The following is a 23,419-nucleotide window of genomic DNA, read 5'->3' as shown; positions in this document are numbered from 1 at the left end:
GACCTGCTATTGCTAGCTTTACAGACTGAGGAAGGGAGCCACAGGCCAAGGAATGTGGGCAGCCTCTAGAAGTTAGAGAAGGCAAGGAAACAAATTCTTCCCTAGAGTCTGCCCACATTTTGACTTTAGCCTAGTGAGATTCAAGTTCACTTCTAACCTACAGAAATGTAAGATAATAAATTTGTGTTGTTTTTTTTTAAGTCACTACATTTGTGGTATGGTTTTTCCAGTAGTCATGTATGGATATGAGAGCTGGACCATAAAGAAGGCTGAAGGCCAAAAAATTGACACTTTTGAACTATGGTGCTGGAGAAGACTCTTGAGAGTCCCTTGGACTGCAAGGAGATCAAACCAGTCAATCCTAAAGGAAATCAACCCTGAGTATTCATTGGAAGGTCTGATGCTGAAGCTGAAGTTCTAATACTTTGGCCAGCTGATGTGAGAAGTTGATTCACTGGAAAGGACCCTGATGCTGGGGGAAACTGAGGGCAAGAGGAGACGGAGCGACAGAGGATAAGATGCTTGGGTGGCATCACTGAATCCATGTACATGAGTGTGAGCAAATGCAGGGAGTTAGTGATGGACAGAGAAGCCTGGAATGCTGCTGTTCATGGGGTCACAAAGAGTCAGACATGACTTAGTGACTGAACAACAACATTTGTGGTAACTTATTAATAGCAGCCACGGAAAGATTAATATAGATTCCCAAATGATACTAATAACAATCAGAAACGACTGCAGTTATAAATATTTCAGGTCAACTGGATGAGCTAATGATATGTAAATTGCCAATATTGTATTCCTTGGCTAACCTCACCAAGAAAAAAAAGAGAAAGGACTCAAATAAATAAAATCAGAAATGAAAGAGATGTTATAATTGATATCAGAAACACAAAGGATAAGAGACTACTATGATACAATTATATGCCAACAAAATAGACAACCTAGAAGAAATGGGTAAATTCCTAGAAATATACAACCTACAAAGCCTGAATCATGATGAAATAGAAAATCTGAACAGATCAGTTGCTAGCAAAAAAGACTGGATCAATAATCAAAAACCTCTCAACAAACAAAAGTCCATGACCAAAAGCCTTCACTAGTGAATTCTACCAAACTTTCAAAGGAGAACTAACACAATTCCTTTTCAAACTCTTCTAAAAAATAGAAGAGGGGGAAATTTCTAAATACATTTAAAAAGGCCAACATCACCCTGATACCAAAACCAAACAAGGATGACACAAAAAAAGAAAATTACAGACCAATATTCTTGCTGAATATAGATGAAAAAACTCTCAACAAAATATTAGTAAACCAAATTTAACAATAAATTAAAACGATCATAAACCATGATCAAGTAGGATTTATTCGAAGAATCTAAGACTGGTTCAACACCTGCAAACTAGTTAATGTTAACCACCATGTTAACAAAATGAAGAGTGAAAAACCATGTGGTCATCTTGATAGAGAGAGAAAATGCACTTGACAAAATTCAACATCCGTTTATGATAAAACCTCTTAACAAAGAGGTTATAGAGGGAATGTATCTCAACATAACAAAGGCTATATATGACAAGATCACAGTTAACATCATACTCAATGGTAAAAAGCTGAAAGTTTTTCCTCTAAGATCAGGAACAAGACAAGGATGCCCACTCTCCCCACTTTTACTCAACATAGTATCTGGGGGTCCTAGTCACAGCAATTGGGCAAGGGAAAAAAAAAGGCATCCAAACAGGGAAGGAAGAGCAAAACTGACACTGTTTGGAGATGACATGATATTATACATAGAAAATCCTGAAGATGCCATCAAAAAACTGTTAGAACTAATAAATTTAGTAAAATTGTAGGCTACAAGATCAACACAAAATCCTGCATTTCTCTATACTAGTAATAAACTATTTGAAAGAGAAACGAGGAAAAAAATCCCATTTCCAATTATAACAAAAGAATAAAATATCTAGGAATAAGTTTAACCAAGGAGGTGAAAGGTCTGTATACTGAAAACTGCTGCTGCTGCTGCTGCTACTTCAGTCGTGTACATGACATTAATTAAAGAAACTGAAGAAGACACAAATAAGTGGACAGATAGTCCATACTCATAGATTGGAAGAATAACTATTGATAAAACATCCATACTACCCAAAGCAATGTACAGATTCAATGCAATAGCTATCAAACCTCCAATAGTATTTTTTACAGTCTAAATAGAAGAAACAATCCTAAAATTTGAGGAACCACAGAAGACCCTGGATAGCTAAAGCAATCTTGTAAAAAGGAACAAAGCTGGAGGCGTCACATGTCCTAATTTCAAACTATATAACAAAGCTAGAGTAATTAAATAGTATCGTACCGGCATAAAAATACAGACACAGATCAGTGGAACAAAACAGGGAGCCCAGAATAAAACCTGTACACTTACAGTCAGTTAATTTTTACAACAAAAAAGCCAGGAATATACAATGGGGAAGAACAGCCTCTTCAATAAATGATATTCGGAAAATGGTACAACCACATGCAAAAGAATGAAATTGGATCACTATCTTACACCGTATGCAAAAATTAACACAAAATGAATCAGAGACTTGAATCCATAAAACCTTGAAATCATAACTTGAATCCGTAAGACCTGAAACCACAAAACTCCTGGAATATAAAAGAGACAGTAAGCTCCTTGACACAGGGCTTGGCAATAATTTTTTGCTTCTGACACCAAAAGAACAACAGTGAAAATTAACAACTGAGACTACATCAAATTAAAAAGCTCCTGCACAGCAAAGGAAGCTATCAACAAATAAAAAGGCAACCTAATGAATGGAAGAAAACAACTGCAAACCATTTATCTGATAAGGGGCTAATATCTAAAATACACTAAGAATTCATACATTTCAGTACTAAAAAGCAAACAATGCAATAAAAAATGGGCAGAAGATCAGAATACTCATTTTTCCAAAGAAGACATACAGATGGCCAACAGACACGTAAAAGAAACTCAGTATCATTAATCATCAGAGAAACATGAATCAAAAATCACAATGAGATATCACTCCACACCTGTCACAATGGCTATCACCAATAAGACAAGAAATAACAAGTGTTGGGAAGGACGTGGAGAAAAGCCAACTCTTGTGTACTGTTGGTGGGGATGCAAATTAGTGCAGCCACTATGGAAAACAGTACTTAGGTTCCTCAAAAAACTAAAATTAGAACTACCATTTGATTCAGCAATCTCATTTCTTATCTGAGGAAGTGAAACCATTAGCTCAAAAGGATATCCACACCCTCATGTTCATTGCAGCATTAATTACTGTAGCCAACATATGGAAGCAACCTAATCCTAACAATGGGTAAACTGTGGAATATATATGCAATAGAATACTACTCAGGCATAAAGAACAAAATCTTGCCATCTGTGACATGTTTTGATCTTGAGGATATTATGCTAAGTGAAGTAAGTCAGATACAGAAAGACGAATACTGTATGATCTCTCTTACATGTGGAATTAAAAACAAACAAAAAAAACAAAAACCAAGCTCATAGAAACAGAGAACAGATTGGTGGCTGCAAGAGGTCAGGGGTAGGGGAAATAGTGAACTTTTTTATTTCTTTCTGTTTTTAGTTTATATAGATTGAATAAAATTTTTTTTAAAGCCTAAATAAAAAATAAACCTATAGTTGCTCATTCAAAGAATTTTACTGGTGTGTACTTGAAACATAGCTTTTGGCCTTTCTTCATTTTCCTTCCTGTTTAACAATGATGTAATGGCTTTACAGAAGATAAAAATTTCTGTATTATGCTCTGATATGATTTTCCAAGCTATGTAAGCTTAGGCAAAATATTATACATTTCCATATGCAAAATACCAAAGGGAATATTTTCAGTTCCTTCTTAGATGGAATTATGGTCTGATAGCTGGACAGTTCAGTTCAGTTCAGTTGCTCAGTCGTGCCCGACTCTTTGTGACCCCATGAATCGCAGCACGCCAGGCGTCCCTGTCCATCACCAACTCCCAGAGTTCACTCAGACTCACGTCCATCGAGTCGGTGATGCCATCTAGCCATCTCATCCTCTGTTGTCCCCTTCTCCTCTGCCCCCAATCCCTCCCAGCATCAGAGTCTTTTCCAATGAGTCAACTCTTTGCATGAGGTGGCCAAAGTACTGGAGTTTCAGCTTTAGCATCATTCCCTCCAAAGAAATCCCAGGGCTGATCTCCTTCAGAATGGACTAGTTGGATCTCCTTGCAGTCCAAGGGACTCTCAAGAGTCTTCTCCAACACCACAGTTCAAAAGCATCAGTTCTTCAACCCTCAGCCTTCTTCACAGTCCAACTCTCACATCCATACATGACCACTGGAAAAACCATAGCCTTGACAGGACAGACCTTAGTCGGCAAAGTAATGTCTCTGCTTTTGAATATGCTATCTAGGTTGGTCATAACTTTCCTTTCAAGGAGTAAGCGTCTTTTAATTTCATGGCCGCAGTCACCATCTGCAGTGATTTTGGAGCCCCAAAAAAGAAAGTCTGACACTGTTTCCCCGTCATTTCCCATGAAGTGATGGGACCAGATGCCATGATCTTCGTTTTCTGAATGTTGAGCTTTAAGCCAACTTTTTCACTCTCCTCTTTCACTTTCATCAAGAGGCTTTTGAGTTCCTCTTCACTTTCTGCTATAAGGGTGGTGTCATTTGCATATCTGAGGTTATTGATATTTCTCCCGGTAATCTTGATTCTAGCTTGTGTTTCTTCCAGTCCAACGTTTCTCATGATGTACTCTGCATATAAGTTAAATAAGCAGGGTGACAATATACAGCCTTGATGTACTCCTTTTCCTATTTGGAACCAGTCTGTTGCTCCGTGTCCAGTTCTAACTGTTGCTTCCTGACGTGCATACAGATTTCTCAAGAGGAAAGTCAGGTGGTCTGGTATTCCCATCTCTCAGAATTTTCCACAGTTTATTGTGATCCACACAGTCAAAGGCTTTGGCATAGTCAATAAAGCAGAAAGAGATGTTTTTCTGGAACTCTCTTGCTTTTTCCATGATCCAGCGGATGTTGGCAATTTGATCTCTGGTTCCTCTGCCTTTTCTAAAACCAGCTTGAACATCTGTAAGTACATGGTTCACGTATTGCTCAAGCCTGGCTTGGAGAATTTTGAGCATTACTTTACTAGCACGTGAGATGAGTGCAATTGTGCGGTAGTTTGAGCATTCTTTGGCATTGCCTTTCTTTGGAATTGGGATGAAAACTGACCTTTTCCAGTCCTGTGGCCACTGCTGAGTTTTCCAAATTTGCTGGCATATTGAGTGCAGCACTTTCACAGCATCATCTTTCAGGATTTGAAAGAGCTCAACTGGAATGCCATCACCTCCACTAGCTTTGTTCATAGTGATGCTTCCTAAGGCCCAGTTGACTTCCCATTCCAGGATGTCTGGCTCTAGATGGGTGATCACACCATCGTGATTATCCAGGTCATGAAGATCTTTTTTGTACAGTTCTTCTGTGTATTCTTGCCACCTCTTCTTAATATCTTCTGCTTCTGTTAGGTCCATACCATTTCTGTCCTTTATCGAGCCCATCTTTGCATGAAATGTTCCCTTGGTATCTCTAATTTTCTTGAAGAGATCTCTAGTCTTTCCCATTCTGTTCTTTTCCTCTATTTCTTTGCACTGATCACTGAAGAAGGCTTTCTATTCTCTTCTTGCTATTCTTTGGAACTCTGCATTCAGATGCTTATATCTTTCCTTTTCTCCTTCGCTTTTCGCTTCTCTTCTTTTCACAGCTATTGTAAGGCCTCCCCAGACAGCCATTTTGCTTCTTTGCATTTCTTTTCCATGGGGATGGTCTTGATCCCTGTCTCCTGTACAATGTCACGAACCTCATTCCATAGTTCATCAGGCACTCTACCTATCAGATCTAGTCCCTTAAATCTATTTTTCACTTCCACTGTATAATCATCAGGGATTTGATTTAGGTCATACCTCAATGGTCTAGTGGTTTTCCCTACTTTCTTCAATTTGAATCTGAATTTGGTAATAAGGAGTTCATGATCTGAGCCGCAGTCAGCTTCTGGTCTTGTTTTTGTTGACTGTATAGAGCTTCTCCATTTTTGGCTGCAAAGAATATAATCAATCTGATTTCGGTGTTGACCATCTGGTGATGTCCATGTGTAGAGTCTTCTCTTGTGTTGTTGGAAGAGGGTGTTTGCTCTGACCAGTGCATTTTCTTGGCAAAACTCTATTAGTCTTTGCCCTGCTTCATTCCGCATTCCAAGGCCAAATTTGCCAGTTACTCCAAGTGTTTCTTGACTTCCTACTTTTGCCTTCCAGTCCCCTATAATGAAAAGGACATCTTTTTTGGGTGTTAGTTCTAAAAGGTCTTGTAGGTCTTCATAAAACCGTTCAACTTCAGCTTCTTCTGCATTACTGGTTGGGGCACAGACTTGGATTACTGTGATATTGAACAGTTTGCCTTGGAGACGAACAGAGATCATTCTGTCGTTTTTGAGGTTGCATCCAAGTACTGCATTTTGGACTCTTTTGTTGACCATGATGGCTACTCCATTTCTTCTGAGGGATTCCTGCCCGCAGTAGTAGATATAATGGTCATCCATGTTAAATTCACCCATTCCAGTCCATTTTTGTTTGCTGATTCCTAGAATGTCGATGTCCACTTTTGCCATCTCGTTTGACCACTTTCAATTTGCCTTGATTCATGGACCTGACATTCCAGGTTCCTATGCAATATTGCTCTTTACAGCATTGGACCTTGCTTCTATCACCAGTCACATCCACAGCTGGGTATTGTTTTTGCTTTGGCTCTATCCCTTCATTCTTTCTGGAGTTATTTCTCCACTGATCTCCAGCAGCATATTGGGCACCTACTGACCTGGGAAGTTCCTCTTTCAGTATCCTATCATTTTGCCTTTCATACTGTTCATGGGTTTCTCAAGGCAAGAATACTGAAGTGGTTTGCCATTCCCTTCTCCACTGGACCACATTCTGTCAGACCTCTCCACCATGACCCGCCCGTCTTGGGTTGCCCCGCGGGCATGGCTTAGTTTCATTGAGTTTGTATACATAACAATTACTTATGGAAAAAGCCCTACTGTCAGTGTATATATGCTTTTATAAACTGAAAATATTCATTCAAAATTCAAAACAGTCTGTGTTTACCTGTGGTTAAAGGCAGGTGTGTGATGCTGTTCAAACAGGTCAGGGTGAACCACGTGGATGAGAGTGTAGCCCCAGAAAACAGGAGGAGCAGAATTAGTTTCAGCATGCCCCTGATAAAATCTGCAAACCTGGAAAGAAACAATGTATTAATCCTAGCTGGATTTTTAAAATCCTCTTTACATCAATGACACACTTTCATTAAACAATAGTATCTTGAAACTTTTCAATGCATTCTTCTAAAAGCAAGTTGTTACATTTTTAAAAACTGATACATTTTATGTGCTTGTGTGCATGAGTATCTGTACATGATAAGTGTTGCTGTGTGATTTTTTTTTTCCTTTTAAAAAACATATAAAATGTGATCTCTGTTATGTATCTATTAATATAAGTTACAGGATAGATTCTTAGTTTTTAATTGCCACTTTTACTTTCTTTATATATTTTTCTATAATTTCCAAACATCCTATAATGAGCACATAATGTCTTGCTGCTAAGCTGCTAAGTCACTTCAGTCATGTCCGACTCTGTGCGACCCCAGAGATGGCAGCCCACCAGGCTCCCTCATCCCTGGGATTCTCCAGACAAGAACACTGGAGTGGGTTGCCATTTCCTTCTCCAATGCATGAAAGTGAAAAGTGAAAGTGAAGCCGCTCAGTAGTGTCCGACCCTCAGCAACCCCATGGACTGCAGCCTTTCAGACTCCTCCATCCATAGGATTTTCCAGGCAAGAGTACTGGAGTAGGGTGCCATTGCCTTCTCCAACATAATGTCCTAGGCTTAGAAAATGGGGCAATGTTGATTAAAAACTTACAAAGACAGCTCTCCCAAAATTCAAAGTCATGTAGAGCCAAATATAAATCCTTACATCAGAGCCTTTGGGGTCCTTCCTATATGATCTGGTTTCTGCCTCCACTTTCCCTTTGCCTTACTATTCTTCACTCCCACAGCCCTGCTTCTGTTTCTCCTACATACTAAGGTTGTTTCCCCTAGCAGCTGTAGCTTCTGCCCCTGTCCTGGAATGCCGGCATCTCCAGACTGTCACATGACTTACTCCTGCTTACTCCTTAGGTCATTCAGGTCTCAGTTCAGGAAGGCTCTCCGTGCTCATGGCCCTCCCCAACCCATCCTCACACTCTTTATTTTCTCCACGGTATTTATTGAAGTATCTCTTGCTTTTGCATTTATTGCTTTTCTTCCCTATCAGACTGTAAGGTTTGTAAGAGCAAGAACATACCTCTAGAATCCTGAATGTGTTCTACAAAATTTGTTCATAATGGTTCATAGCATTTTAAGTTCTTGAAAATCCTGCTTTGTCTTGAATTATAATGAAACTCCTGGTAGAGGTACTTACTATTTAGTCATGACCAAAAACCTGTCCATTTGCCAACCGTTTTTCCTCATCTGCTGATGAACCACTGATTGTATAAGCACAACAGTCTGCCTCTGCCTGTACACAACTTACTCTGTCCTTCAGAACTGTTACTATTGTAGAAAAACTGATCCCTTCACAAATATAACATTTACCATGTTTTCTCTTTGCTCTTGTAAAATAGATTTTAATTTCTATTGTAATGATATGACTTGCAATACTCTCTTTCATTTTGCACGTATTTGACATGACGTGGTTAATCATGTTTGTAAGGTGTTATCTAGACTAAAACGACTTCCTAGGAGAGCTGATGCCATCTTTTGGTGGGAAAAATGATGCACCTTTGCCCAGTGACTTTGCTTAGTTCTCTACTATGAAAGTTGACAAAAAGAAAATTCTTATGTACTCTGAAAAATGTTCCACAGCTTGATGGAAATGCTCCTCAAGAGAATCCAAAAGCTTTGTTTTAATTCTATGCTCATTACTTTTTTGGTTTATATTAAGTGATGTGGCATGAACTTACTGGTGAGATAGGCAGATGGCTGGTATGAGAGAATACAACAGTTTTCTGGTACAACCAGTTGAGTGAAGTTGAACAGTTAGTAAGTTTTCCAGGGCCTGATCACATAAGACTAAACTGACCACCAATTTTGGAGACCTAGTCCTTTCAAATGGGCTAATACCATCAAAGTGTACTGTTAAGACCAAAGTAGTACATTTAGTAGTAACCTCAAGTAGTATGTGAAAATGAAAGTGTTAGTCGCTCAGTTGTGTCTGACTCCTTGCAATGCCATGGACTGTAGCCTGCCAGGCTCCTCTGTCCATGGAATTCTCCAGGTAGGAATACTGGAGTGGGTTACTAGTCCCTTCTCCAGGAGAATCTTCCCTATGCAGGGATCGAACCTGAGTCTTCTGCATTGCAAGAATACTCTTTACCATCTGAACCACCAGGGAAGCCCAACCTTTAGTAACATAAGCACACACATGAAAAAACAATCACCTAAAGCACTCATGTCTATAAGGAGATTCCATTCTAGGGACCCCATAAAGGCTATTTTGAATATACTTTAAAAAATGATTTTAGGCTTAGAAGATATTATAATTGACTTTGGATTCCAGAGTAAGGGTTACACTTTTTAAAACTTCCATTTCAACAATTTAAAAACAGAAATGTCCTCATTCTAATTTTCCCCTCTAGTTCTATTTCCATAAAGTTAAAATTAAGGGTTTGTAGAAAAAATACAGAGAAAGGCATATATGTCTGATTTGTCCCTCTTTGACTGATGTGATGCTCAGAAAAGGATTTGGTAAATGATGACTCACTATCATTGGTTTGGAGATTTAATTAGAAAAATTAAATAGGATTCTTATCAAAAGTGATAGTATCAGTGTAGTGATTTCATACAAATAGCTGTGCTCATATTCTTCTTTAGCTTTTTGATTTTATTATATTTCCTAACTTATAAAAACCTCAGAAAAAGTGATTTAGAAATAAGTGTCAATATATTCTTTTATTAGCCCAGAAACACTATGCAACCTATAAGGTCTAGATATAATATTATCCTGTGTCAATTATGTTTAAGTATTTAGACAGTTAGGTGTTTCACCTATCTTACTTGATCTCCCCAAATATGTAGCTATATTCTTCCCTTCCTGGTAAAGTTGATTACCCAATTTTGTTTTTGATTAAATAGGGTAAAATGATTTGGAAAGTGAATGAATTTTTTTTTTTTTTTTTTGCTTATAAACCACAGAACTTTATTTCTCACAGTTCCAGAGGTTAGAAGTCTGAAATTGGGGTGCCAGCACGGTCGAGTTCTGGTAAGGCCCTCTTCTGGGCTGCAAACTGCCAACTGCTCTCTGGGTCCTCATGTGGTAGAAGCACAGGGGAGCTCTCGTGGTCCTTTTTATGAGTCCTGATCCCATTCATGAGGGCTTTGCCTTTATGACCCAATCAGCTCTCACAGGCCCCATCTCCTAATACCATCACACTGGAGATTAGGATCTCAATGGTTGATTTTGGGGAGACGAACTTTCAGTTTATACCACGTCTCAAGGCCCCATCTCCTTATACCAACACACTGGAGAATAGAGTCTCAATATACGAATGTTGAGGTGACACATTCAGTCCATAATACTCATATTAATAAAGCCCAAGAAACTATACCCCAAACATTTTTGTCAACCTCACAGCTATCTCCTTCCTTTATAAGGAATATGTCTCAAAATACTTCTGCATTTTCACTGCTTCCACATTTCATCTTGCCTTCACCCCTCAGCTAAGCCCCAAATGAACTCTCACATGTTCCTAAATCAGTCCTGACATCTCAGTAGCATCCTACATTGGTGATCATTTCCTTCTTAGAGTGCATGACATTGCACTTCCCTAGGTTTCTTCCTACATGTCTGCTCACTCATTTGTCTTTGGAGTTTTTCAAACTCAGTCCTAGATTCTTCTCTTTTTTCTTTATACTATTTTCCTAGGTATTCCCACCTACAGCTGTGGCCTTACTTACTACTTACAGGTGGACGACTCCCAAATTCATATCTGTAACCCAGATCGAAAAGTGAATGAATATATCTCACTGGAAACACCAAGAGTGGTTTTATAGGTAGTCACCTACATGAGTGACATTTTCATTCTTTTCTTTTCTTTTTTTTTTTAGAATAAATGAGATTTTCCCTTATTCTGACTCATTCTAAAAATGTGTTGTCATATTGGGTTAAGATTAAAGAGAGTTTGATAAAACTCAAAGTCTTTCTGGGCACTTTTCATCAAAATGGGATAACCATAGGGTCAAACCTGTCAAAAAAGGCCAGAAATAAATATTTGCTAATCAGGATACTGACTTTTCATGGAAAATTCTAGGTATGCTCTTATGAATGATTCCCTTCAATTCTTTTCTACTCCTGGTAACTATCAATCTGCCTTTATTATTGTATCATCTTTCTTTGAGTCCCATTTGTAGATGCTGTTCTTTAAAAACATGGAGAGAGGAAGCTTAATACACTGGAAATACATCTCTAGTCTCCAAGAACATTTTACAGTGGACTCCTGAGAAGGTTTCTTGTAGCAGCAAATTCTACCTACTGTGCATGGATTTTCTTATAGCCTGAACAAGTGTCCTTTTTTTGACTTTTGCCTGTTTTACTTTCCCTTAAATGTTAATGTTTATCTAGGGTAGCTGAGTTTCCCTTTGGGCTCTTTTTTTTGATTCTGCTCACTCACATGTTTACCGTAAAATATTCTCACCTTGCCATAGCTATTCCAACAACACAGCCTCCAACTATAGACCAAAATCCAATCCAGCCAGCATCTACCTGTTAAGAAAGTGGCAGACACATTTAATACAAGATTATCATGTTGCAGTTTAGAAGGCATGGAAAAAATAGTCTTTAATCAGTATGTTAATAGCTAAAAGGTGTCAAATTTAGGAAATACTATTTAAGAAAATGAATCAAATGAAAGGATTCATGTGTGACTAGTTAATACAAACTTATCTAAATAAATACCAGGAAAGTACTAGGCAATAATTAAGTGCTAAAATGTCTGGTCCAAGTCAAAATGTATTAAGAGAACACAGATGAATGGGGGAAAAAGAGGGTTGCGGTGGGAGAGAGAGAGAACACAGGTTAGTACCTGAGAAGACAAAGAATTTTGAGCTGGATTTCAAATGGACAGCTCGTTCTACTCCCGAAGAAAACATTTCCAGCCCTGTCATTTACTAGCTTTGTGACTCTGGGCAAATTAGGTCTTCTTACCTATACCATGGACGTGAGATAACCTACACACAAACCTTAGATCAGCAGTCAACGTACAGGAAGTGCTCAGTAACGGTCAGGGCTGTGGTTGTTACCCGATGATGTTTCTCCATCATCTAATGTCTCGTCTCTTCCCTACCTTCATAGACAAACTTGCTCAGAGCAATCTACAAATGCTGCCTACATTTGCTAATCACTCACGTAGCTTTAATTCTATGACTTGGCTTCTGTCGCAACGCGCACCCCTTGTCTCAGTTTTCTCATTAGTAGGATGGGGATAATGAGGATTTTTCTGAGAATTAAATAAGTTAATCAATGCAAAGTGCCCAATATCTGTTTGCCGTCAATACTTGACATTCCATGTGTTCTGAACAGTACTGGTGCATTTTGTCTTTTCTCCTTCCCCATCATGGACATCACAATTGCTTATTTTCTTATTTTGTACTTCTGGACTCCAGTAGTAGCAATCTTTTTGCCCAATATTTCCAGAATAATTATTTCAATCATTTCACTTCCCTGCTCAGAAACAGTTATTGGCTTTCTTTGTGGTTATAGGACAAAGTTCAAACTTGTCCTGGCACTTGGGAGCTGCCCAAACTAAATTCTATCTCTTAATATTTTTCTAGTCATATTTTTCATTACAGATGTGATAGAACTGGTCAGCTGTCCACCAAAATATATTATATCTTATCCTACCAAGGCATTTAGCTAGTTTACATGTTCTGGCCCATATTCAGCTACATGGGACCACATGACTAAGTTCTCAATAATGGAAGTGGAAAAACGTGAGGTGTGCCATCTCTAGGCTAGAACCTAGAAGGCAACTGTATGCCTCCTCCAATGCTTTCTTTCCCTCTCTGCCAGCTGGAATCTAGACAGTCAGCCATTTTCACCCATGCATGTAATGACAAGGCCCTAGGAGATAGAAGAGCTTCAAAGTGGAAGTAACCTAGGTGTCTATATCAGTGTAAGCAAGAGAGCAATCCAAACTGTGAACAACTGTCCTAGATTATTAGGCAAACCGTCCTAGATACCTATGTGAGTGAGAAACAAACGTCTTCTTCAGTCTCAGAATTTTGGCATTCTTAGCCTACTCTTGGGCTTCCCCGGTGGCTCAGACGGTTAAGCATCTGCCTGCAATGCGGGAGACCCAGCTTCGACTCCTGGGTCGGGAAGATCCCCTGGAGAAGGAAACGGCAATCCACTCCAGAACTCTTGCCTGGAAAATCCCATGGACAGAGGAGCCTGATAGGCTACAGCCCATGGGGTCCCAAAGAGTCGGACACGACTGAGTGACTTCACCTTCACTTTCACTTTCACTAGCCTACTCTTAGTATTACAATAACTTTACACAAATCTTCTTGTTCTACCAGTGTCTGGTGCCAGAAGCAAAGATAAATGTTCTCTGGAGAAAAATAACACCAGAAACTTAAATCTTCTCTATAGTTTTTCTTTCATACTACTCATATGTGGGGCAAGAGGATTCTCTGTTCTTCAGAACAGCCTCTCTTCTTGCATTTAGCATTCATTAACACTATGGATCATCGAAAAAGCAAGAGAGTTCAGAAAAACATCTATTTCTGCTTTATTGACTATGCCAAAGCCTTTGACTGCGTGGATCACAATAAACTGTGGAAAATTCTGAAAGAGATGGGAATACCAGACCACCTAACTTGCCTCTTGAGAAACCTATATGCAGGTCAGGAAGCAACAGTTAGAACTGGACATGGAACAACAGACTGGTTCCAAATAGAAAAAGCAGTACGTCAAGGCTGTATATTGTCACCCTGCTTATTTAACTTATATGCAGAGTACATCATGAGAAACCCTGGGCTGGAAGAAGCACAAGCTGGAATCAAGATTGCCAGGAGAAATATCAATAACCTAGATATGCAGATGACACCACCCTTATGGCAGAAGGTGAAGAGGAACTAAAAAGCCTCTTGATGAAAGTGAAAGAGGAGACTGAAAAAGTTGGCTTAAAGCTCAACATTCAGAAAATAAAGATCATGGCATCTGGTCCCATCACTTCATGGGAAATAGATGGGGAAACAGTGGAAACAGTGTCAGACTTTATTTTGTTGGGCTCCAAAATCACTGCAGATGGTGATTGCAGCCATGAAATTAAAAGACACTTACTCCTTGGAAGGAGGGTTATGACCAACCTAGATAGCATATTCAAAAGCAGAGACATTACTTTGCCAACAAAGGTCCATCTAGTCAAGGCTATGGTTTTTCCAGTGGTCATGTATGGATGTTGGACTGTGAAAGAAAGCTGAGTGCCGAAGAATTGATGCTTTTGAACTGTGGTGTTGGAGAAGACTCTTGAGAGGTCTTGGACTGCAAGGAGATCCAACCAGTCCATTCTAAAGGAAATCAGTCCTGGGATTTCTTTGGAAGGACTGATGCTAAAGCTGAAACTCCAGTACTTTGGCCACCTCATGCGAAGAATTGACTCATTGGAAAAGACTCTGATGCTGGGAGGGACTGGGGGCAGGAGGAGAAGGGGATGACAGAATGAGATGGCCGGATGGCATCACCGACTCGATGGACGTGAGTCTGAGTGAACTCGGGAGTTGGTGATGACAGGGAGGCCTGGCGTGCTGCATTTCATGGGTAGCAAAGAGTCAGACATGACCGAGCAACTGAACTGAACTGAACTGAACTGAACACTATGGACTGAGGCCTATTATACTATGAAGTCCCCATAAACATTCTCATCTATTCTCTAGTCACTGGGGTCTTACATCAGGTGAAGAACCACTGTATATCTGACTGTACAAACCCTGGTGCTTTCAGGCCATTTTCTGCTTTCTCTAGTTATAATATTTGCTTTTGTTAATAACATTCTCTCCAATTATTAGTTAATTTCTTTGCTTGAATTTAATTAATTAATTTGGGACTGTCCAAATTAATTGGTGGGTGTCTATGTGTCCACCAACCCAGAAGATCTGTTTTTATTTAATTTTAAATTTCATTTTATTTAATACCTGGTATGATTCAGGTCTTCCCTGGTGGCTTAGAGGTTAAAGCATCTGCCTGGAATGCAGGAGACCCAGGTTCTATCCCTGGGTCAGGAAGATCCCCTGGAGAAGGAAATGGCAACCCACTCCAGTACTCTTGCCTGGAGAATCCCACGGACGGAGGAGCCTGGTAGGCTACAGTCCATGGGGTCGCAAAGAGTCGGACATGACTGAGCGACTTCACACACCATGATTCATAGTCCCTGTATCTCTTAAGAGTTTGTACAGAGACATACTTGGAAGGGCTTCTCAGGCTTTGTAACATGAATCATAAGATCTACAAAATCAGCACCATCTGAATGGGTGCTACACTTTTCCTTCCTGAAGTTGAGTATGCTTGGAATACCTGCCATCCAGAAAAAGAGGAAATTAAAAGGTTTTCTCCTTATAGTAAAGATACACTAGGTAGTTTGGGTTAATTTTCTGGTTGCAAAGCAGAAAATCTGGAGTGGGAAATATGTCTGAAGGCAGTAGAGAGTCAAGTAAGTAATTCATAATTCTGGAACCATGATATAAGATGAGAAGGAAGCCCGGGTATTTGGGGGCACTTTTCCCTTAGGGATGTGTCTACTGATTTCAGAAAAGGTAGCTAAGGGACTGAAAAGCTACTGACAGCCTCATGAATCTAGGAAGAAAAAAAAATACCAGTTTGAGGCCTGCTCTTAGGTCGTTGGCCTTGTAGGAAACCCCAGGCTTTAGCCAGGGACTATACCTAAGAGCGGAGAAAGTGATGGCACCCCACTCCAGTACTCTGGCTTGGAAAATCCCATGGACGGAGAAGCCTGGTGGGCTGCAGTCCATGGGGTCGTGAAGAGTCGGACACGACTGAACGACTTCACTTTCACTTTTCACTTTCATGCTTTGGAGAAGGAAATGGCAACCCACTCCAGTGTTCTTGCCTGGAGAATCCCAGGGACGGGGGAGCCTGGTGGGCTGCCATCTATGGGGTTGCACAGAGTTGGACATAACTGAAGTGACTTAGCAGCAGCAGCCGCAGGATACTTAAGAGCAGGCTTCCCTGGTGGCTTAGTTGGTAAAGAATCTGCCTGCAATGCAGGAGACCACGGTTCAATTCCTGGGTCAGGAAGATGCCCTGGAGAAGGAAATGGCAACCCACTCCAAAATTCCTGCCTGGGAAATCCCATGGATGGAAGGAGCCTGGTGGGCTACAATCCATGCGGTCGCAAGAGTCAAATACGACTTGGCAATTAAACCACTACCATGCCTAAGAGTGGTGTAAATGAGAAATGGAACTTTACAGAAAAAGAAAAAGAAAGAAATAGAACCATATTCTGAGGGACTAAAACCCAGTTTTAAATGATCTCAATTCTTGAAACTGGATTAAGTGATTCTTAGACTCCTAAGAAAAAATATAAGTACTTTCTAGAGGAAAAGAACACCATTTCAAGCTTAAGTTATCACTACAACTTAAGTTATCACTACAACTATGTTGAGCACTCAGTCAAAAACAACTGAACACATATGAAAACATGAATGAATATCACAAATATAGAGAGACCCACAAGGGATCTAGATAAAGGGATTAGGAAATACAGACTTCAAATAACTATTTTTAATAGTTTCAAAAACAATAAAAGACAAGGTCAAGCATTTTTACAGAAATTTGGAAACTATGAAAAAGCATCGAATAAAAATTTTATAACTTAAGAACATAATAGTTGAAATTAACTCATAGGTGAGTTTAACAGCATATGAGAGCTGAAAACTGAAATTATAAGTTGGAAGAAAAGCTAGATAAAATATTCAGTTTGAACAGAGAAAGGCAAAGGATAGAAAGAACAGACAGTAAAAGACATAGGAAAGAAGTGTGAAAGTAGAACATGTACGGTTAGAATTACTGAAGGAAAAAGAAAGAGAGAAAATGAAACATAAGCTTTGAAGGGACACTGGCTAAGAATTTTCTGAAACTGATGAGACATTAAGCTATAGTTCAAGAAGTCCTACAAACCTTGAGCAGAATAAATATGTTTCATTTTGAACTGGTTCTTTCAGTTCAGTTCAGTTCAGTTGCTCAGTCGTATCTGACTCTGTGACCCCATGAACCGCAGCACGCCAGGCCTCCCTGTCCATCACCAACTCCCGGAGTCCACCCAAACTCATGTCCATTGAGTTGGTAATGCCATCCAACCATCTCATCCTCTGTCGTCCCCTTCTCCTCCTGCCCTCATTCTTTCCCAGCATCAGGGTCTTTTCCAAAGAGTCAGCTCTTCATATCAGGTGGTCAAAGTATTGGAGTTTCAGCTTCAACATCAGTCCTTCCAATGAACACCCAGGACTGAACTCCTTATTACCTATTCTTATTTTTTAAATTGAAGCATACTTGATTTACAGTATTATGAGTTTCAGGTGATTCAGTATTTTTACAGATTATATTCCACTAAAAGTTATTGCAAAATAATGGCTCTAATTCCCTGTGCTATAAAATAAATCCTGTTGATTACCTGTTTTATACACAGTAGTTTGTATTTCTTAGTGCCATACCCTAATTTGTTTCTCCCCATTTTCTTCTTCCTTTTGGTAACCACTAGTTTGTTTTCTATATGTGAGTCTGTTTCTGTTTTGTATATACATTCATTTGTAATGTTTTTTTGATTCTGCATATAAGTGACATATCTGACTTACTTCACCAAGCATAATATTCTCTAGGTATATCCATGTTGTTGCAAATGGCAGAATTAATTCTCTTTTATGGCTGAGTAATACCCCGCTGTGGGCCTCCCAGGTGGCTCAGTGGTAAAGAATCTGCCTGCAAAGCAGGAGCTGCAAGAGACGTGGGTTTGATCCCTGGGTCTGGAAGATCCTCTGGAGGAGGCAGTGGCAACCCATTCCAGTATTCTTGCCAGGATAATCCCATGGACAGAAGAGCCTAGTGGGCTACTGTCTATGGGGTCGCAAACACTGAGCGACATGACTCAGTAACTAAGTATACACACATACTTGAGGCTTAGATGGAATGAAAGGGTTCTGAGGACCTTGGACAGTCCTGGAAGAGGTAAAATTTCTAATTCATAATAGATGTTAATAAGTGAAATGTACATTCTGTACCCTCTAGGATAACCACTAAATAGTAAGAGACTAAAACTACCAAGCTAACAAAAGGGGAAAACAGAGTAGTAAAAAATACTTAGTCCAGGAGAAAGAAGAGAAAAAGGATAGACTAGATTGGGAAAAAACAGAAACCAATGATAAGGTGGTGGATCTAGACTCACATCTATCAATAGTTGGATTAACTGCAAACGGACTAAATACTCCAGTTAAAACACAAAGAGTATCAGACTGAAATGAAGGGAAAACAGCATCACAAGAAAACTAGATGGCTTTATCAGCGAAATCTACCAAATATTTACAGAAAAATAAAATCCCCACACCATCAAACTTAAATAAACTCTTTCAATAACAGAAAAAGAGGAAACATTTCAGAAGTTCTTTTCTGAGGCTAGCAAAATTTTGATACTCAAATTGAAATGGCAGGACAAGATTAAAAAAATTATAGACTAATCTCATTCAGGAACATAAATGCAAAAAATCCTAAACAAAATGCAAGCAAACTGAATTCAGTGATATATAAAAACTATAATAACTCACTGACAAAATGGATTTAGTACAGAAATGCAAGGTAGTTCAACATTTTATAATCAACAAATGCAATTCACCATATCTGCAGTTTAAAAGAGAAAGACAAGATGATTATCTCAGTGTTGAATTTTATTAAATGTATTTTTCTCCATCTAATTGTCATTAGTTACAACTGATATGAGATGTATGCAGAGAGGTGAAAATATCTGTGGATAAATAAACAAGTGAATTTAATAAGGTTGCTGGATATAAGATGAGCTATACTTCAATCACTTTAAAAAAGCAGCTATATTTCTACATGCCAGCCAACAAAAAGTAAGATTTTTAAAGTTACCAATTATAATAGCTTCAGAAAACATCAAATACCTGGTAATAAATCTAACAAATATATACAAGGTGTTTTTGAGGAAAGAGATTTAGAGAGACATTAGGTAAGTAGATGAGAGATATAATGATCATGATTTTGAAGACTTACTATTACAAAAAAGTTAATTCTCCAACTGACCTAGAGATTCATAAAATTCTAATCAAAATCTCAAAGAGTATTTATTCTACTAGACACTAAAACTTATTATAAAACTAAAATACTTGAGACAATTTGGTATTGGCAAAGAGATAGATAAATAGACTAGAGGAAAAAATAATTTAGAAACATCCATGCACATAAGGGCATTTCATTATGACAAAGATGACACTGGAGAGTAATGGGGAAAGAACGACCTTTTCAAAAAGTGGTGTTAGGTTAATGAAGAACTATCTGGGAAAAAAGAAATTTAATCCCTACCTTTTAACAAGCACACAATTCAATTCTAGGTTTAAATGTAACAGGAATAACAATAAAGTTTCCAGAACAGCACTGTTCCACAGAACTTTCTATGATGATGGAAATATTCTATGTCAATACTGTCCAATATGGTACTTGTAAGTTGCATGTGGCCATGAGCACTTGAAAAGTGGTTGGTGCTATTGAGGAAGTTAATTTTTCATTTTAATTTATTTCAACTAATTTAAACTATTCACATTAAATAGCCATATGTAACTAGTGGCTACTGTACTGGATAAGAGAGTTCTGCACCATAATACATGGGTTGGTGCTATCGAGGAAGTTAATTTTTCATTTTGATTTTATTTCAAATAGTTTCAGTTCAGTTCAGTTGCTCAGTCATGTCCGACTCTTTGTGACCCCATGAACCGCAGCATGCCAGGCCTCCCTGTCCATCACCAACTCCCAGAGTCCATCCAAACCCATGTCCACTGAGTTGGTGATGCCATCCAACCATCTCATCTTCTGTTGCCCCCTTCTCCTCCTGCCCTCAATCCTTCTCAGCATCAGAGTCTTTTCAAATGAGTCAGCTCTTCGCATCAGGTGGCCAAAGTATTGGCATTTCAGCTTCAACATCAGTCCTACCAATGAACACCCCGGACAGATCTCCTTTAGGATGGATTGGTTGGATCTCCTTGCAGTCCAAGGGACTCTCAAGTCTTCTCCAACACCACAGTTTAAAAGCATCAATTCTTTGCGCTTAGCTTTCTTTATAGTCCAACTCTCACATCCATACAGGACCACTAGAAAAACCATAGCCTTGACTAGACGGACCTTTGTTGACAAAATGTTGTCTCTGCTTTTTAATATGCTGTCTAGGTTGGTCATAAGTTTCCTTCCAAGGAGTAAGCGTCTTTTAATTTCATGGCTGCAATCACCATCTGTAGTGATTTTGGAGCCCAGAAACTAAAGTCAGCCACTGTTTCCACTGTTTCCCCATCTATTTGCCATGAAGTGATGGAACTGGATGCCATGATCTTAGTTTAAACTATTCAAATTAAATAGCCACATGTGACTAGAGGCTACTGTACTGGATAAAAGAGTTCTACAGAATAATATATGGGAATAGATTTATGAATTTGGAGCAAGAAAAGATTTCTCTCACTCTCTCTTTTGGAATACCAGTTCTGCTAAATCCAATACCTAGACTATCTCCAAATTGGTTTTTATTGACTACATCTTTTGTTTTTGTTTTTAAATAAGAACCATATCTTCCTAATTCTTTATATGTCTAATTTTTAAAAAATTGTCTACTATATGCTGTGGATGATACAATATAGAGATTCTGGATAATCTTTTCTAAGATAGTTGATTTTTGAGTTAGTACGCCATTCAACTAATGGCAGATCATCTTGAACTTGTGTAAGATCAATTTTGCACCTTTATTAGTGAAGAAGATTAGAAACCAAGTTGTTTCTCAAGTGCCTTTCACTTGGCAGCCTTCAATCTCCAAATCATGTCCTCTGCAGATTTTTGTCAGGGCTTGGTTTTAGGTTTTGTTCATGGTGGGTCCAAGAAGAATAGGCTTTACTCTACTGAGGGTATGGTCCTTGATTCTAAAGTTTGTTCTTTCTGGTGTCTCAACAGAAGCCTAAGATATTAACAAGTTGTTAATGAGGTCTTACCACTGGATGCTTGCCCTCTGCTATACTTGTCCTGGCTTTCCACCCCACAGTCTAATAAGTCTGCGGTAGCTTTGCCTTTTACACGTGCAGTCCATTCCTCAGCCACGCCTTCCTGGGGAGACCACTTTCACACAGCTTTCCTCTTTACAAAGCAGTAAGAAAAAGGCAGCCAGGTAGTGGGCAAGAAACGTGAACAGGTGTGTCATAAAAAAAGGATGTCACTTAAAAAGCTGTCATGGAAGTCACTACAAGGGCATACAACTGCACAGTCATCAGCACATCTAAATTTAAAAAGACTAACACTGCTAAGTGCTGGTAACGATATGAAGCAAGGAGAAATTTCATGTACCGCTGATGGGACTATAAATGAAAACAACTACTTTGGAGGAGTTTGGCATCATCTATTAAAGCAGGCACACCCTGTAACTAGCAATTCCATTCCTTGATAGATATCCAGTAGAAATGTATATAGAAGTGCCCCCAAGGTATGAAAATATCCATATAGCACTGTTTATGACAGCCTAGATGTAGACATTCCAAAAGTTCATCAAAAGAAGATTGGAAAAGTTGTTTATTCATACAATGGATCAGTATGCTAGATTTTGTCCATTTGACCTTTCTAGTCTCTCTACCCCTTTCTACCATGCTATTTGGAAGCAAGGAGAAGGAATGGATGTCATCAAGCATATAGATGAAATGGTTATTTTTAAGGAAATGAGATACTGAGACTGAAGACAAAGTGAGGAATTAGATGTATGAATTGCCTTATATTTAATGATAAGATCTTCATCTTTATAAACCAAGAATCAAGGATCCTAAGATTTTTGCATTTTTTACTTTTCTTTTATTAGCATCATTAATCATATGTGAAATTCATGGTGGTTAACAAAATCCAGGAAGAAAATCAATATTGTTTATAACTGTTTCATAAAGATCTTCCTTTTGCAGCAGTGATATAGGACAATGCTTTACCTAGGCATTGAAGTTAAATGTAAGAAGAGGTAGACAATATTCAGAATATCAGTGAACTAAAAATACCTACAAGATATTAAGAAATAAAATGCTTACTTGGCTGACATGCACTGGTGTTAAAATTAAGTCCAGAACTCCAGACCAGCCAGCAAATACACCAAGTGGTATGGCATATGCTAAAGCAATCATCAAAAATCTCAAATTGCTGTAAAAGAGAAGAAAAAGAAAATATTATTATAAGTTCAAAATCTAGAATTTAAACTCTTACTCATGAAAAACTAAGTCATTTGGAAATTGGAACCCCAGAATCAGAAATAGGAAATATTTGTCAGTTTAATAAATTTGAAGTTCCTTAAATTTTTTATTTTATATTTATAAGAATAATGTTTTTTATTTACATTATTTAAAAATGTCACTGTTTATTATATAGATGAATTACCAACAATATTTCATAGAATGAGTAGGCACCTTCTTTTTTTTTTAAAAAAAAGCTCTTATTTGTAAAGATAAATTACTGTTTCTTCTGATGAGCAGGGGGAGGGAAAAAAGATTAATGAACATTTAAACAAACTGTCTACATCCAAATCACAAAATACAACTGAGCAATAAAAAGGAGTAACTACCAATACACAAAACAACCTGGATGAATCTCCAGAGAATTATGGTGGATGAAAAAAAAGCTAACTCCAAAACTGTATGTACTATATGACTCAATTTATATAACATTCCTGAAGTGACATTATGGTAATGGGAAACAGATTAGCTGGTTGTCAGGGGTTACAGAGTAGAGTGGGAGGGGAGCAGATGTGGCTATAAAAGGGCAATAGGCGGGATCCTTGTGATGATGGAAATGTACTATATCGTTCTAATAGAAGTGTTAATTTTCTGGTTGTGATATTGCACTATAGTTTTATAAGATGTTACCACTGGGGGAAAACTGGGTAAAGGGCCCATGTTATTTCTTTGTATTATTTCTTAAAATTGCATGTGAATCTATAATTATCTCAAAATAAAGTTTAATTTAAAAATGCAATAAGTTAGATATCATTCACAACAGCTTTTTATAATTTTTTAAA

The 23,419-nt window shown here is 38.5% G+C and overlaps 1 protein-coding gene across 2 annotated transcripts in view; it reads right to left on the bottom strand.

Moving 5' to 3' along the window:
- The window catches only part of SLC49A4 (solute carrier family 49 member 4), a 98,325-nt gene that overhangs the window by 22,131 nt on the left and 52,775 nt on the right, over positions 1-23,419 (bottom strand). For both annotated transcript variants that reach the window (XM_069555716.1, XM_069555717.1), the window contains exons 5-7: positions 22,440-22,548; positions 11,795-11,862; positions 7,173-7,300 (exon numbers count right to left, since the gene is read on the bottom strand). In XM_069555716.1, the coding sequence (XP_069411817.1) occupies positions 7,173-7,300; positions 11,795-11,862; positions 22,440-22,548 (305 nt within the window). The remainder of the gene's footprint in view (positions 1-7,172; positions 7,301-11,794; positions 11,863-22,439; positions 22,549-23,419) is intronic.

This window comes from Ovis canadensis, chromosome 1 (genome assembly GCF_042477335.2).
Source record: "Ovis canadensis isolate MfBH-ARS-UI-01 breed Bighorn chromosome 1, ARS-UI_OviCan_v2, whole genome shotgun sequence".
Lineage (NCBI taxonomy): Eukaryota > Metazoa > Chordata > Mammalia > Artiodactyla > Bovidae > Ovis > Ovis canadensis.
The sequence above is the reverse complement of the archived record's forward strand: the minus strand, read 5'-3'. Positions and strand labels throughout refer to the sequence as shown.